Consider the following 17,993-nt stretch of genomic DNA (forward strand, 5'->3'; position numbering starts at 1 on the left):
AACTTTGTAATCACCTATCGTCCTGGGGCAAAAAATACCAAGGCAGACGCGTTATCTCGTAGTTTCCCTGGAGGGGGTAATGTTAGTGATCCGGTACCTATTTTACAAAGAGGAGTGGTTGTCTCTGCTGTACACTCTGTTCTAGAGGGAAAGGTGTTAGAGGCCCAGGGGGACGCCCCGGCCTCTTGCCCCTCAGAGAAATTGTTTGTACCGTTAAACCTGCGTCTTGAATTATTAAAAGAACATCATAATTCGGCACTTGCTGGGCACCCGGGTAGTAAAGCAACCTTGGAGCTATTATCTCGTCGTTTTTGGTGGCCAAGGTTGCGTCAGGATGTAATGGATTTCGTGTCTACTTGCTCTACTTGTGCACGCGCGAAAGTCTCTCATACACGTCCAGCAGGGTCTTTATTGCCACTTTTTATCCCCAATAGGCCATGGACACATCTGTCAATGGATTTCATCACTGACTTACCGTTGTCTGCGGGTAAAACAGTTATTTTGGTAGTAGTAGACAGGTTTAGCAAAATGGTACACTTTATTGCGCTACCCGCACTTCCTAATGCTAAAACTCTTGCTCTTGGTGTTTATCAGTGAAATCGTGAAGCTTCACGGGGTCCCTTCCGATGTGGTTTCGGATCGGGGAACCCAGTTTATTTCTAAGTTTTGGAAAGCTTTTTGTTCCCGTTTGGGGGTACACTTGTCCTTTTTCTCAGCTTTCAATCCTCAGTCGAATGGACAGACTGAGCGTACCAACCAAAACCTAGAAACATATTTAAGGTGTTTTGTGTCTGAAAACCAAGAGTTGTGGTCATCATATTTACCGTTAGCTGAGTTTGCCATAAATAATCATTATCAGGAGTCCACTGGCAAGTCACCATTCCTTGGTGCATACGGTTTTCATCCCCAATTTTGTACTTTCAAAGAGGGGGGGTCTTCTGGGGTTCCCGAAGAGGAAAGGTTTTCTTCATCTCTTTCATTGGTATGGCAGAAGGTGCAAGTTAACTTGAAAAAGATGAGTGGTAAATATAAATGCATGGCCGATAAGAAACGGTCGCCAGGTCCGGACCTAGGAGTGAATGACTATGTGTGGTTGTCTACTAGGAATATTAAGTTGAAGGTTCCCTCTTGGAAACTGGGCCCTAGGTTCATTGGTCCTTATAAAATAGTAGCCGTCATTAACCCTGTGGCTTTTCGCCTGGAGCTACCTCAGACTTTTAAGATCCATAACGTCTTCCATAAATCGTTACTCAAGAAGTATGTTCCACCTCTAGAACCATCACCACTGCCACCTCCTCCTGTTATTGTGGATGGTAATCTGGAGTTTCAAATAGCCAGAATTGTTGATTCTCGTCGGGTCCGCCGCTCTCTTCAGTATCTGGTGCATTGGAGGGGTTACGGTCCCGAGGAAAGAATGTGGGTTCCAGCGTCAGAGGTAAACGCCAACAGGTTAATTCAGGCTTTCCATACCTCTCATCCGGAGAGACCTGGTCCTGAGTGTCCGGAGGCCCCTCGTGAAAGGGGGGGTACTGTCACGAGGGTATCAAGAGCCACGTCTGACTCCGTTATACCCGGGGTCAGGAGGTCGCAGCGGGTGGCTGCGCGCTCTATATCTAAAGATCACGTTGTTTCTTAGTGATTGTTTTCTGTGTTTGCCTTGCTATCCTTTTTGTCTCAATCAGGGATCCGTAGCTTCTCCTCCTCAGCTGTTTCTTGTCTGCCACTCCCAACCTCCTTATATTCTCTCCTCACACTTCTCTAGTTGCCAGTTATAGAGCTTCCTGCCTGGACATCTATACTGACCCACTGGAGTTGTAAATCCTGGTTGTCTTTCCAGAGTGCTATCCTCCGGATCCCTGTTGGGCTTCTTGTTGTCTCCTGTTGTCGCCCACCTGGGATTATATGTTGAGTTTGTATTGTCTGTCCTTCCCTTGGTGTTTTCCTTTAGAGCTAGTGGTGCGGACTAGTGTTCCCACCGCCCTGTTCACTATCTAGGGCTCAGCTTAGGGAAAGCCAGGCACGTGATCGGCGTACGGGTGAGGAACCCGTCTAGGGACGTCAGGGCAGCCAGGTGAGTCAGGGGTCACCACTTTCCCTCTCACTTGGGCAGGGCCTTCCTTGTTCCCTCCCTCTGCGTCACGTATGTGATAGTCACGCCGACCGTGATATTGAGGCTAAAATTGAGAGATTAGCCAACATGTCCTACGGTGTAGGACATGTCTGAGCCCGGGCACCACGCCAAGGTTTCTCAAGTAGCCCGGGACCTCCTGCTAATACCACGCCATTCTTTTCAGTTTGTATATATAGAGATTCCTGGAGGTGTATAAACTCCAATTTAAATGTGCCTGTTTTCCATCTACAGGCCACATTTAGGTGGACCTGTGAGGCCTGGGCCATATCAGCCAGTCTTGAGTGGGACTCGCAGACTCCTCCCTCCTCCCATTGCAAGCATGGTTACATGCTGGAGGTAACTGGTGAGTTGTTTGTGAGTCGGCCTCATGCTCCTGTAATTTGCCCACTGGCTCCTGGTATTGCCCATATGGCTCAGGTAGGAGAGTGTTAGGTCCCGGGCTACTTGAGAAACCTTGGCGTGGTGCCCGGGCTCAGACATGTCCTACACCGTAGGACATGTTGGCTAATCTCTCAATTTTAAAATCAGTTTGAGGGTTTAGTAAGACCGCAGAGTGCACCTGTCTTTGCTATTATTTTGTTATTTGTACGTAGGGCAGTCAGTCTACTGTGCCATGTACGATATCTGCCAGGGGTGGAGGACTTCCAGACTACCCTTTCTCAGGGGCTAACCAGAGGATCCACCTGTTCCCCTGAAGGCCAATCTGAGCCTCGGTGTTTGCATATCAAACCTATCATAGTGGATGCTGGGGCTTGAAGAGACAATTAACAGTATCTTTCTTATTACAACCAGATGCCGTGTTCAGGTGAAAAACAGTTTGTTCCAATATGCTAATTAATAGTTTCATGTCCCAAGGGTGGGCCCTAGCTCTTCTGTACACCTTTTGTACCTCCCTGTGTCCATGAAGCCCCTTTTTTTTCCTTAATTAATTTAGAGGGTCAGGCACCTGAATCCTGTGCTCGCTTGGCCCTGTAATCTCACATCTGAGTTGTGCGCCGCAATTTCAGTGCATTCCCAGTACAGATCTCTCTGGGACAGGAACCAAATGCTGTATTGCACAAGCTCTAAAATTGTGGCGCTGATGTAGGTGTGATATTACAGGGCCATTGAGCACAGGATTCAGTTGTCTTACCCGGTCAAACACCTAACAAAAGGAGGAGCTTCATGGGCACAAGGAGGAATAAAGTATGCATGCGTTCCATTTTGTTACGTCTTGGTGCCAGACACAAAACCACTGCAAGTTGTGGTTTTGTGTCCGGTCCGGAACAAACTGGATCCGGCATGAAAATCAATGTTAGTCATTGGTGCCCATTGATTTACAATGATTTGCATACTGGATCCACTTTCTTCAGTTTTTATTTAATACAACCGCATCTGGCCAAGCAAATGCATCCAGATGTATTAAATGGCATGGATCTGTTTAATTCCGGTTTTGAGATCTTCTGCCAGATCTCAAAACCGGAATTAGCAACACAGATGTGAAAGTAGCCTTAGAATCACTTCTTCTGGTGGATCCAAGTAACCTCAGTCCAATAACTGTCAGTGTTAAGAACCACGCTGGAAAAATATAAGCTGCAAAATTTGAAATAAATATATAACAGTAGAAGCTATGTGCAAACTAATATACATTTGTGTACCACAATGTGTTTCTTTGTATAATGGCTTGTATGTATATTTTTCCAGCAAACTACGCGAATCCTTTGAAACTTTAAAACAACGTAAGTCAACTTTTAATTCTTAACTTTTTTAATTCTTTGATTCTAATAAAAAATGGAGGTTTCTGAACTGCTAATTATATGGCAGGAAGTTGTCATTTTACTAGCCACACCACATCAGGAAATAGACGCTATATGCACCACTCTCCTCCATCCACCATATCCATTCATTTGGGAAGGGCCGAAATGTCCAATGCAAACTGTCACCTTTCTGAAGTAAACCCTAGGGATATTTCACACATCAACTTGTTTTACGCTAGATGTCTGTTGCCTTGCTTTTAATATACTACAGAGTATCTTGTAGTGCTTGTAGAGACAATTTGTAGCGTTATCTTTCTTTAGTTAAACTGTTGCTTCAATTAGCAGAAAAGTTGTTTGAACACATATACAGATAAGTTTTTGAAGAACTGAAAGCGGGCCTTTCTCCTTGATGCAACGTTGTTCCTTTGCACTTGGTGACTGACAGGACCAGGTATCTGTGAGTACTGCTTTCACGTGGCCCCCGTAATCTCACGTGAACGTTGTCCGCAAGAATTTCTGGCACATGCACAGTAAATAATCTTGTTACTGCCCTGCAGATTAGGAGTGTGCCGTTGATGTTTTGATCCACTGTGCACACAAGAGATTATGGGGCCTGGTGAGAGCAGTTCTCAAAAGCCTGGACCTGTCAATCGCTAAGGAATAAGAAAGGCTTAGTAAGCATAAGGAAGGGACAACGCTGTACTGAGGGGAAAGGTGCACCATTGGTGCTCTCAAAAACCCATTTGCATATGGGCTCAATCTACTTTTTCTGCAAATCGATGAATTTGCAAGCACTACATAACACTATGATATTTTGAAACTTGAATTTTTTTGGAGGGGTCTTGAAATTAGTTGAACTGATAATATTACTAGCAACATAGACAAGCAAATATGGCTCTGATCGTGTGTCCTGTTGGTCAGGTTTCTGTTGTTTTTTTTATGTCAGAATACAGTAGCATGAAAATAACACTATCCTGACAGACATGTCAATGGGATCATTTAGAATCATTTACAAAACAGACAATAATGGATCTGATATCAGAACCTCCAAGATTACAAAATTGCACATCATAAAAAGCTTGCTTTCTGTGACCTTTCTACAATGTATCCCTGATTTTGTCTTAGAAATTGAGAGTATTGGAAATTCGCATATCCAGCTTGCAACAACATTAAAAGAAGAGATCCTCAGTTTGGAAGACTTCAGACAGAGGCAAAAGGCGCTGAGGAAAAAGGTAAATGTTAATTAGAAAATTAAAAATGGGCATGTTACTTCTAGAAGTCATACATCAAAATCTAGCATAGATAGTCACATCTGATTACTTGAACGCAAAATGTGCAATGTTCCCTTTAAACACATTACAAATAATAAATCCATCTTCACTAAAGGGTATAATTTTCCATCTCATCCATCAAATAGGCCTAGATTACACACAATGACAAATCTGATACATTTTTACCATTTCCCTATTGTTCCACTTGAATAATATTTTCCAGTGCATTTCCACCTAAAATGTGGTTTTGTTCTGTTCTGTACACTAACAATCTAATACTGTAGTAGAGTTACCATAAATTACTTTTTTGTAATATACTTTTTATTCTATAATAGTTTCTACATTAAAGGGGTTTTCCATTTAGGACAACCCCTTATTGTTAAAAGCGTCCCATGACAAGCTGATCAGCGGGTGTCTGATTGCTGGGATCCCAGTGATTAGTTAACTGTTGGGGGAATGCTCCAGCAACATGCTAATTGTACACACTTTAGCTTGTAAGTATCCTGAATCGCACTCCCTCCTACATCATTTCAAAGTTCCATAAAAGGCTATTTTAAAATGAGTTTTCTAAAGGTGGCCATACACATAAGATTAAAGAAATATCGTGGCAGATATGGAGGAGCTGCTCAAACCCCAAACACTGTAGCGTGTTTCTCATTGGGGGAGCAGTCCCACCGCATGTGGACCGCAGCAAACGACCATCCCGAGCAATTAATGCCTCAGTCTCAGCTTTTAATATCTGCTTGTATGACCAGCTAGTTTAGTCAGTGACATATCCTTTTGGTGCATTTTCTTCAGTGATTTATATAATTGTATTTTCATCCGCACAATGCTCTGCCTGTGCAGGATGCTTTTGTGGTGCATGTGGACCGCGCTGGCGTCCTCCTTTGTACGCATTAATTGCTCGGGATGGTCGTTTGCTGCGGTCCACATGCGGTGGGACTGCTCCCCCAATGAGAAACACGCTACAGTGTTTGGGGTTTGAGCAGCTCCTCCATATCTGCCACGATATTTCTGTGGTTCACATGCGATGGGACTGCTCGCCCAATGAGAAACACGCTACAGTGTTTGGGGTCTGAGCAGTTCCGCCATATTGGCCACTGCAATTCTACAGTGATTTTGTTTTATATGTCTTGAATGTGCCTTCATCTGGCAATTGAACATTCCTTTGCACCTGGAATCCTTCATCACATGGTCTGATATGGGTGGGGCTCACAGTCCTGCTTTGTTCACATTGCACTGGCTGTCCTGCTAGGCATTTGTGTGCAGGCTGGGCTGTGAGCTGGATCACATCACCTTCAGACCGTGTTCACACCACAGTTAGCGTAGTGGTAGGACCCTTTGCCATGCTGAGTGACCGTGACGTGGTGCAATGATGGGCTCCGATATCTTCCTGACAGGAACATATTGGCGGAAGTCTCAGCTTTTAATATCTGCTTGTATGACCAGCTAGTTTAGTCAGTGACATATCCTTTTGGTGCATTTTCTTCAGTGATTTACATAAGATTAAAGCCCGAAGCAATGGCAGATTTCGGCCATTCCAGCTGACTGTCGTTTGAAAAACTAACGTGAACAAAAGTTTGTGATGGCTAACGGCAGACTCTTGTCTGCGTGAAAATGTGATTTGCCATGTTGGAAAACTTCAGCCGTTCATTGGCCAAAACTGGAAGTTGATGGCGTGATCATCTGAATTCAGCCAATCACTTTTGGCTAAAGTGAGTCCCTGGTTGTCTAGTTTAGTTGATGGGATCGTTTGTACGAACAATCCCTTGAACGAATGATCATTATCTCAAATGTATGGCCAGCCTTAACCAGAAAAGCCCTTTTTTTCCGTAGGTAAAACAATCACTAGAATTTTAAGGGGGATATACCATATATGTCTGATTGGAAAGGGGTCTGACCAATGGAACCATTAATGATCAGAAGAATAGGGTTCCATGTTTCATGTTGCTTATTAGAAGCCAAAAGAAAAGTCTGTAGCACTGATGGTGACCTATGAGGATACAGGGGAGATTTATCAAACTGCTGTAAAGCAGAACTAGCTTAGTTGCCCATAGAAACCAATCAGATTCCACCTTTCGTTTTGCACAGGAGCTGTCAAAAGTGAAAGGTGGAATGAATCTGATTGGTTGCTATGGGCAATTAAGCCAGTTATACTTTACATCAGTTAGATAAATGACCCCAATAATTCTTACAGATTTGCATCTCCTTTGGACATGCTATAGTACGTTAAACCTTGAATTGACTTACCTGTAGATCCCATGTTAGCAGTAGTCACATCCAAAAATTGCTTCCTTTTGCTGCAAATAAGATTCCACAATGTTGAGGTAAACTTTTGGACCATCCCTCCTTGCAAATGTTATTCAGTTTTTCAGAATTTAGAGAATGTCTTACATGCATGGCCTTCTTAATATCATGCCATAGCATCTTAATTGGGTTACAGCTAGGACTCTGAATTGGCCATTCCAAAACTCTAATCTTTTACTTTGACCATTCTTTGGTTGCATTACTTTTGTACTTTGGGTCATTGTCTTGTTGCATCACACAACTTCTTTTCAGCTTGAGGTCATGGATTGCTGTCATTATATTCTCCTGTAAAATGTTTTGATACACCTAAGAATTCATTGTTTTTACAATGATCCCAAGGTGTCTGGGCCCAGAGGAACCAAAGCAGGTTTGGTGCCTGATGTATAGCATTCTTAAACAAAAAAATCACAGAAAAAACAAAGGTAAAAACATCCTGCACAGTATGATATATAAATTTGCGGATGTCACTGGCCATATTATTGAAGAAAATCACAGAAATAAGATAATAATGCACTTAGTAAAGTAGATGCAAGCATTATATATGGACAAAGTCCTCACTCTGATATGATAAAATCTGAGACACTTAGCCAATATATTTTGATCAAAACACAAGCCTGCCTACCAAGCGCCAAGGTGGTCTCAGGTCAGGCGGGTCCTACACTAAACCTACCTAAGCCATTGGGCTTCTATGTTCAGGAGCGCAGACACCGTATGTGCAGTAGAAAAAGTAGAAGGCCACAGCAGCATATCCAAAATCCTTCTTTTTTCAGTCGATCACCGCATAACACAGCATAAAAATAGCAGCAACGTTTCGGCTAGAAATAGCCTTTGTCAAGCATATTTTACAATTAAAACACCAAGTATATATCCAGCATGTCAATGCCGCCCACAATGATAACAATCCAATCAACAGTTGTTTCTCTATGCTACACCCACCTAGTTAATATTCACCAGGCTGTTGTATAACATTCATTAGCTGTTTCTAACGAACATGGGCAGAATTCACACATTCACATATTCACCTGTGTGGGATGATGGTATGTACGTATCCTCATAGTGGCTGGCGTCTCAGGATGGAAAGTGCGCATGTCCACGGGGGTCATCAGAAGGCGACACACACAGAGCAGCGCCGCAACTACTAGTGACGAACAACACAACGTGGTGGTTAGCGTCCCAATGTTCACACTGCGCATGTCCGCAAACGTCATCAGAGGGCGGCCGGCTAGCATCACGATGCCGCATCTTTTACTGACGTGGCAGGCAGTGTGACAGGGGAGGCAACATAGCTGCAAAATAGAGAATGTCCGCGTTGCCTAGGCACAAAACAACGCACACAATAATGGATACAATGACACATGTTAAAAATACAATGTGTCACGTATCACAGTTAGAGCGGAGATCGCCTTGTAGATGAATAGATACATTACCCACACAGGTGTATACATATAATGATATGTACCAATACAGAAGTATAAAGCATTGTGAGACAGTGACAGGTCTCACTCAGGTTAGAGGCAAGGAAGGGGTGGATAGTGTGGTCCACACCCCTGTTCCACCACAGGTGAGAGAAGCTGGAGGTAATCAGCCTGGCATAAGGCACCTCCCAGGGTGTCAGAAAGGGGGTAGTGTGTTACCTGTGGACAGAGGCCTGGAGGCCCTGTCTGTGTGGTCTCAGCTGGGCTAGGCTGAGGGACCACAAGGCTGGGAGATAGCCTGGAATTTGGGGGATGCAGTGACGCCCGTGGTACAAGGGCCACAAGGTCAGAGTCGGGAGGACTGCTGGACCACAATTCCCCAAAGGGACTTGCATTTGCTAAAGCCTGGAGGCTGCTGGACTATTGGGCTGAGAAAGCTGCATGTTATGACCGTGTGTGAACGGTCCTTTAGGTGAGTCAGGTTATTATATGTTTAGTTAGAGCCCAGCCGGGCAGGTGTTTATTTTGTATCATTTATGTTTGGTTTGCTGAGGTGCCAAATAAAGTGATATTTGGACCTGAAACTTGGTGTCTGGTGACCATACTTGTGTGAATGACCCCCAGAGAAGAGCTAACCCCCCACAATTGGTGTCGGATGGGGGCAGGTGTCCCTGCTGAAAGGAGATAACTGGTTGCTAGGGGCAACGGCAAGAGCAGGTGCTGCTGAATTCTGCTGTGTTGCAAAGAAAATTGCTGTGTGGATTTAAAGTGCCAGCAGCCCTGGGAAAGAGACTGTGAATGCTGAAATTATTTCTTGAGAGTGAGACACCTGGAGGCCGGGTCTCTGTTAGTGGACTTGTTGCTGAAAAATTTTCTGGTGCCTGGGCTGTCTGCTGCTATGGGGTGGATGGAGGATCTCACCGAGCAGCTGAGGCAGGCCAATCTGGAGGCTAACCAAAGGCACCTGAAGTGGCAGCAGGAGCATGAAAAACTCATGAAGGAGTATGAAAGACAAAGAGAACTCCTAACCCAAAGCGTTTACCAGGGTAACAGCTGTGCTGATGCTTTGAGGACGCCATTGCAGGGGGCCCTGGAGAAAAAACCTGCAAAGCTGAGTGGACAATTTGTAAAAGTCCAAAGTGTCGAGGATGCGGCTAAAAAAACAGTCAAAAAGGTGACGTGTTCTGTTGCCAAGGGCAACCGTCGGGAAGAAAAGGATGTCCGGAGGAGCCGTGATGCGGGTGCTAGGTGCAACCAACCACGACGGCAGGCCGCTGTCCTGCAACAAAGAAAGCGCTGTTGGAGATGCCGTCAAGTCACAAAGTGTGAACCTGATTGTCCTATGGTCAGAAGTCAGGTAACCAGGAATCCATGGCAGGAGGTTCCTAATGTCCAGGAGAAGGACTGTGACCTGGGGGAAGATGTTCCTGGCTCTCCCTCATCGCCTGAGACTGCCGAACCAGTGACGTCTGTGGGTAAGACTGTTCCGTGTTTTTCTGGTGTAAAAGACAAAGTGACAGTGAGCACGGTTCTGGAGACTGGGCAGGTTGCTGACCAGTGCCCTGGGGCTTCAGAAGCCGTGAACTCTGGTGTGAACCAGCATCAGTTGCTATCTGCCGAGCCGGGAGGTGTTGAGACACCAGGACTGGAGACTGAGCCGCAAATGATAGATGTGCGGGACAGTCATGCGGATAATGAGGACTATCCGGTGGTTCTCACTCAGTGTGAGACTCCAGTGAGAACTGGGACTTGTGAACCTGATGTGATACATATGCTAATACATGAGGGAATGTTGGGCCGTGATTTCCCGTTGTTCCGTGACTTGTGGGGAAGTGGAAACACTTCTGCAGTCAGTGACGAAACTCCTGCAGAACTGGTACCTAATCCGTTATGTGCTGTGACCGATAGCAACCCGGGGAGTGAAGCTACCATGTCAAGGTCCTGCGAAACAAAGGTGGTTACTAGTAGCGACCAGACAATTATATCTGACGAGATGGGAATTAAGTCGGGTGACGTCAGCCTAGTGTCTGAGGCCCATGTCCAGACAGTTGCAGGTGACCTGACACGACAGTACAGCTGCAAACAGGAGTTTGATCTCTCTCTCTCCTCACGCTCCCTAGAAACATCAGAGAAAGGACTAGCTGTCTTCACAAAGAAATGGAAGAAGGCTTCAGAAAGGGAAAAGGAGGAGAGCCAGAAAGAGAAATGCATCTCGGCTCGATATGATGAAAAATGTAACCAAGCAGAGACTGATGATTGGGAAAAGGAGACCAAGGCCCTCTCCTTGGCTAGAGCCCTTGAAGAAGCGCTTGAGGAGCGTGCTGAATTGGAGAGGCTGAACAAGCAACTCAGAGAGGAGACCGAAAATCCCATGAGCTTAAAAATTGAGTTGGAGAAATCTAAGTGTGCTCTCGAGCAGCCGGTGGAAGGTGAGAAACCTGAAGAGGAGAGTTCTCTGGAAGACGTCATGAAGCCAGAGCCTGTTAAAAATGGGACGGGAGATGGTGGCACTGTGGTGCTGGCTGTGGCAGAGAAGATGGAAGATGCTTCTGCTAAACCAGTTGATGGGGCTGATGTGAATGCCGAAGACCACAGACCCGTGGTAGCGTGTAACCTAGGCCTGGAAGACGTCCCCTCTGCATGCAAGGCCTTCCAAATAGCCAGCAGGCTGCTGGGGAAGAAGTACGAGGAGGTGAACGATCAGTTTTTGGATCCGGGCTATTACGATGGGCTGTATCTCCTGACTCCTCCTCAAAAGGAGAACAGTGTCCTGGGTGAGCCTCTGGAGAAAATGACAAAAGACAAGGAGTCTGCTGAAGACCCTGGTGCCTCCTGCCTCGATGAGAAAGAGGGGGAGGGGTTACCAGGGCAAGTGTATGGTGCCATGTCCGAGAAGGATGAGAAGGCGGTCAAAGAGACTGGAGACTCCAAGAAGACAAAGGCTGAAAAAGTGAAGGCCGATGTGTTGGTTGACGTGAAGTCTCCAGGTGCTGCAGAGACCAAAGTTAAGCCAAAGGGGGACGCGGCCGAAGTGGAAAAAGCCACTAAAGAAGCGAGTAGGGGCAAGCAGGCTTTGGTGAAGGAGCCCTGCAAAGCAAAGGAGGAAGTGTCGGGACGTGACCATGACTGGGAACAGTTCAGTCAAGAGCTGCAGCAGTCCAAGAAAGGACATGAGGCGCAAGTGCGGGAGCAAGAGAATCAAAAATGAGAGAGAGATCGAAGAGTGCGAGAGCGCATCATTATCACTCGGGAAAGAGTAAGAAAAGAATATCTGGCCATGAGATGGGCACATGAGGCCTTTAGGCAGTTTCGGTTAGGCAAAATGTTGGTTTTGGTGATAAACCAAGCTCTGCTGGCGTGGGCCTGGCAGAACAAAGGGAAGGAACGTGTCACCGAGGTTCCTGGCCTCTGTGAAATAAGAACCGGTAATTTTCTGTGTCAGCGGCAGCTAGTGCTCGCTGACACTGGGTTACTTAGTGTGGCTGTAAAGCCAATCTGGGCCGGTTCTTATTGGGAGCAGCCAAAGAGCAGGGTGGGTGGCTGTTCCCCACGTCCAGGCCAGGTCGATACCCTCTCACCAGCCTCCCGTGGTTATGCAGGTGTTCACCCTCACGGGCTTGAACAAAGGGGGGGGGGGATATGTGAGACAGTGACAGGTCTCACTCAGGTTAGAGGCAAGGAAGGGGTGGATAGTGTGGTCCACACCCCTGTTCCACCACAGGTGAGAGAAGCTGGAGGTAATCAGCCTGGCATAAGGCACCTCCCAGGGTGTCAGAAAGGGGGTAGTGTGTTACCTGTGGACAGAGGCCTGGAGGCTCTGTCTGTGTGGTCTCAGCTGGGCTAGGCTGAGGGACCACAAGGCTGGGAGATAGCCTGGAATTTGGGGGATGCAGTGACGCCCGTGGTACAAGGGCCACAAGGTCAGAATCGGGAGGACTGCTGGACCACAATTCCCCAAAGGGACTTGCATTTGCTAAAGCCTGGAGGCTGCTGGACTATTGGGCTGAGAAAGCCGCATGTTATGAACGTGTGTGAACGGTCCTTTAGGTGAGTCAGGTTATTATATGTTTAGTTAGAGCCCAGCCGGGCAGGTGTTTATTTTGTATCATTTATGTTTGGTTTGCTGAGGTGCCAAATAAAGTGATATTTGGACCTGAAACTTGGTGTCTGGTGACCATACTTGTGTGAATGACCCCCAGAGAAGAGCTAACCCCCCACAGCATGTATACCCAACATATAATGTTATAATGAAAAAAGATCATCCTACTTGGTGACCTATCTGTTGAAACTGGTGATCAGGTAGTTATCAATCAATAATCATAGGGCTAAGCATTGTCATGTATTTAATTGGTTTTCAAATACATAAAATATAAAGTAAAAAATACATATAACAGAGAAGAGTCTAGCTGATTCCAGCCACATTGAACTCAAGATTGAGTCTAAATGGCTGCAGGGACTTCAGCGTATAGATCCATTTGAGTTCCTTTTTTCTCAATATCGCATCCTTGTCACCACCTCTCCGTAAAAAACCCACACTGTCTATAACTCTGAAGCGAAGTTGGTTGACTGAGTGCCCCGCCTCAACAAAATGTTTAGCAACGGGTTTATCCATGTAATTATTGCGTTTGTGCTTATTAATGCGTTCCCTAACTTCCATGGTAGTCTCTCCCACATAAGTGAGGCTACACGGACATTGGATCGCATATACCACGTCCCGTGACCTGCAGGTGTAATAGCCATTGATTTTATATTTTTTGCCACTATATGGATGGAAGAAGTGATCACCTTTAAGCACATTGCCACAATTACAGCAAGATAAACACGGGTAAGTACCGTTTTTGCGCGGAGCAAGTAGTTTTTGTGTAGTCATTGTCTGGTCGCTAACATCAGTTTTAACCAGCCTATCACGTAGGCTAGGGTTCCTCCTGTATGCCATCATCGGCGGGGACTTGAATTCTTCTATCTCTGGCAATCCCCTTTGGAGTATATGCCATTCCTTCCTGAGGACATGCGCAATGTCACCACTGTCCCGGCCGAAGATGGAGACAAAGGGAAACCTAGCCTTAGGTCTGGTTTTTGTAGATTGCTGAAGTGTGGAACCTCTGTCAACCAACTTCACCTTATGTCTAGTTCTGTCAAGAAGATGTTTGGGGTAGCCACATTCAACAAATCGTGTGCACATGGCATCCACCCTTTGTGTGCAAACATCTTCCTCGGAAACTATGCGTCTAACCCTTAAAAGTTGACTCCAGGGTATGGAATCAAGCATTTTACGCGGGTGATAGCTATCATGCATAAGGAGGGTATTTCTATCAGTGGGCTTCTGATAGAGGTCCGTAGCTAAAAGACCCTCCATCACATACACCCGTACATCAAGGAACTGCAATTCACTAGCTGATGAAGTGGCTGTGAATTGCAGTCCTGGGACACCCGCATTCAAATGTGAGTGGAAACTGTCCAACTCATCAGTCGTCCCTGTCCAGATCATGAAGATGTCGTCGATGTAGCGCCACCAACATAGGACCCTCCCAAAAAAGGGGGAACGGTAAACCAGTTTGTCCTCAACCTCGGCCATAAAGATGTTAGCGTAAGTTGGGGCCATATTAGACCCCATGGCCACACCCCGTTGTTGCTGGTAGAAGGTGTCCCTGAAGAGGAAATAACTCCTCCTCAGGACCACCTCCAAGAGATGGAGGACAAACTGGCGCACCCCCGGGGAGAGTCCCATGTCGGTCAGGGCCACATCAACGACACCTAAACCATAAGTATGGTCAATTGATGTGTATAAAGACACTACATCAAAGCTTACCAATACAAATTGGGTGGGTAATTGTAACCCGTGTAGCTTGGATAGAAAGTGTCCTGTGTCCTTGATATAGGATGGGGCGGAGGTCGCCCGGACCTGCAGCAACCTGTCAAGAAAGACCGACAATGGGTTAAATACAGAACCCCTACCGGAGACAATCGGTCGACCCGGAGGGTTGTTCAGTCGCTTATGTATTTTGGGGAGTATGTATAACATCGGGGTGATAGGGTGAGGCACCGTGAGATATTGATACAAACCATCATCGATGATTGAGTTAAGTCGTGCCTCACCTAATATCACCCCGATTTCCCGCATAATATCCCATTTGGGATCCCCAGGCAACCGTTTATAGACTTCAAAGTCAATCGATGATGGTTTGTATCAATATCTCACGGTGCCTCACCCTATCACCCCGATGTTATACATACTCCCCAAAATACATAAGCGACTGAACAACCCTCCGGGTCGACCGATTGTCTCCGGTAGGGGTTCTGTATTTAACCCATTGTCGGTCTTTCTTGACAGGTTGCTGCAGGTCCGGGCGACCTCCGCCCCATCCTATATCAAGGACACAGGACACTTTCTATCCAAGCTACACGGGTTACAATTACCCACCCAATTTTTATTGGTAAGCTTTGATGTAGTGTCTTTGTACACATCAATTGACCATACTTATGGTTTAGGTGTCGTCGATGTGGCCCTGACCGACATGGGACTCTCCCCGGGGGTGCACCAGTTTGTCCTCCATCTTTTTGAGGTGGTCCTGAGGAGGAGTTATTTCCTCTTCAGGGACACCTTCTACCAGCAACAACGGGGTGTGGCCATGGGGTCTAATATGGCCCCAACTTACGCTAACATCTTTATGGCCGAGGTTGAGGACAAACTGGTTTACCGTTCCCCCTTTTTTGGGAGGGTCCTATGTTGGTGGCGCTACATCGACGACATCTTCATGATCTGGACCGGGACGACTGATGAGTTGGACAGTTTCCACTCACATTTGAATGCGGGTGTCCCAGGACTGCAATTCACAGCCACTTCATCAGCTAGTGAATTGCAGTTCCTTGATGTACGGGTGTATGTGATGGAGGGTCTTTTAGCTACGGACCTCTATCAGAAGCCCACTGATAGCTATCATGCATAAGGAGGGTGTTTCTATCACCCGCGTAAAATGCTTGATTCCATACCCTGGAGTCAACTTTTAAGGGTTAGACGCATAGTTTCCGAGGAAGATGTTTGCACACAAAGGGTGGATGCCATGTGCACACGATTTGTTGAACGTGGCTACCCCAAACATCTTCTTGACAGAACTAGACATAAGGTGAAGTTGGTTGACAGAGGTTCCACACTTCAGCAATCTACAAAAACCAGACCTAAGGCTAGGGTTCCCTTTGTCTCCATCTTCGGCCGGGACAGTGGTGACATTGCGCATGTCCTCAGGAAGGAATGGCATATACTCCAAAGGGGATTGCCAGAGATAGAAGAATTCAAGTCCCCGCTGATGATGGCATACAGGAGGAACCCTAGCCTACGTGATAGGCTGGTTAAAACTGATGTTAGCGACCAGACAATGACTACACAAAAACTACTTGCTCCGCGCAAAAACGGTACTTACCCGTGTTTATCTTGCTGTAATTGTGGCAATGTGCTTAAAGGTGATCACTTCTTCCATCCATATAGTGGCAAAAAATATAAAATCAATGGCTATTACACCTGCAGGTCACGGGACGTGGTATATGCGATCCAATGTCCGTGTAGCCTCACTTATGTGGGAGAGACTACCATGGAAGTTAGGGAACGCATTAATAAGCACAAAAGCACTATACGCAATAAGAACATGGATAAACCCGTTGCTAAACATTTTGTTGAGGCGGGGCACTCAGTCAACCAACTTCGCTTCAGAGTTATAGACAGTGTGGGTTTTTTACGGAGAGGTGGTGACAAGGATGCGATATTGAGAAAAAAGGAACTCAAATGGATCTATACGCTGAAGTCCCTGCAGCCATTTGGACTCAATCTTGAGTTCAATGTGGCTGGAATCAGCTAGACTCTTCTCTGTTATATGTATTTTTTACTTTATATTTTATGTATTTGAAAACCAATTAAATACATGACAATGCTTAGCCCTATGATTATTGATTGATAACTACCTGATCACCAGTTTCAACAGATAGGTCACCAAGTAGGATGATCTTTTTTCATTATAACATTATATGTTGGGTATACATGCTTTATACTTCTGTATTGGTACATATCATTATATGTACACACCCAGTGGCGTAACTACCAGGGAAGCAGGGGAAGCGGCTGCTTCGGGGCCCGGGCTGACAAGGGGCCCGGGAGCAGTGTCTCATACACACACACTTACTGTGTGTACATCATTTTACGTTTTCAGGCCGGCCCCACCCCCGAAAACAACACCTCCAAATCCCCTCCCCTTTACATTTGGTGCGGTCACATAGGGGCCCGCCCCCCTCCCATCCATCCTACTTCCCCATTCATTAACACAGGGCATGCTTCGGCGGGCGACTCCGTCCATGATTATCTGCTGACTCGCTGCCTCTTCTGCCTGCATAGTGTGACACTTGCCAGAGAACAAGTCGGCAGCACACTATGCAAATGAATCTCTTCAGGCAGCACAGTGGCAGCCCGCCCCCAAATGAAGTCCTCCCCACGGGGCGGGGAGGCTGGGAGAAGAAGCACAGCAGAGGGCGGAGGGAGGCACAGCAGGCATGCACAGCACTCGTTTTTTCAGGTATGTGCCTGGGCCCCCATGTTCCCCCCCTCCCCCCCTTGCCTGCTGCAGCTGCACCTGCACTAGTGCACAGTGGTTCTGGGGCCTCTCTGGGCATGAGGAAAGAGGAGGGCAGGGCAGAGTCAAAGTAGTTAACCCTTTCCTCCTCTCCCAGTCTGTCAAGTTCACAGACTGGGAGAGGAGGGGAGGTAAGACCAGGTACAGCAGCAGGCAAAGTTCTGAGTGTGCAGCCATGGCAGGCTGCAGCATGTAGCTGCCATCCCAGTCCCACCAGCCTCCTATATAATAAAATGCATTCATCTGCTTCTGTTATAGTACAGGAGGCTGGCAGATGCTGGGATCGCCCCCTGGCAGCTGCATGCTGAAGCCTTCAGCATGTAGCTGCCAGGTAGCCAGATCACAACCTCTGCCCACGCTTCCTCTGCCAGCCTCCTGTACTATAGCATGCGGGACATGGCAGCCTCCCCTCTCTGCCTCCACTGCTCTGCCATGTACTAGTGCTTATTATGGCTTTCTCTTAAGTTACATATACACAAATGTGATGCCAGGATGGTTCTGGGCTGGCATAGGGTGCA

The 17,993-nt window shown here is 46.5% G+C and overlaps 1 protein-coding gene across 2 annotated transcripts in view; it reads left to right on the top strand.

Moving 5' to 3' along the window:
• PSTPIP1 (proline-serine-threonine phosphatase interacting protein 1) overlaps window positions 1-17,993 on the top strand; it is a 137,623-nt gene that overhangs the window by 54,333 nt on the left and 65,297 nt on the right. For both annotated transcript variants that reach the window (XM_040413609.1, XM_040413610.1), the window contains exons 4-5: window positions 3,815-3,849; window positions 4,993-5,099. In XM_040413609.1, the coding sequence (XP_040269543.1) occupies window positions 3,815-3,849; window positions 4,993-5,099 (142 nt within the window). The remainder of the gene's footprint in view (window positions 1-3,814; window positions 3,850-4,992; window positions 5,100-17,993) is intronic.

Source organism: Bufo bufo, chromosome 1 (assembly GCF_905171765.1).
Source record: "Bufo bufo chromosome 1, aBufBuf1.1, whole genome shotgun sequence".
NCBI lineage: Eukaryota > Metazoa > Chordata > Amphibia > Anura > Bufonidae > Bufo > Bufo bufo.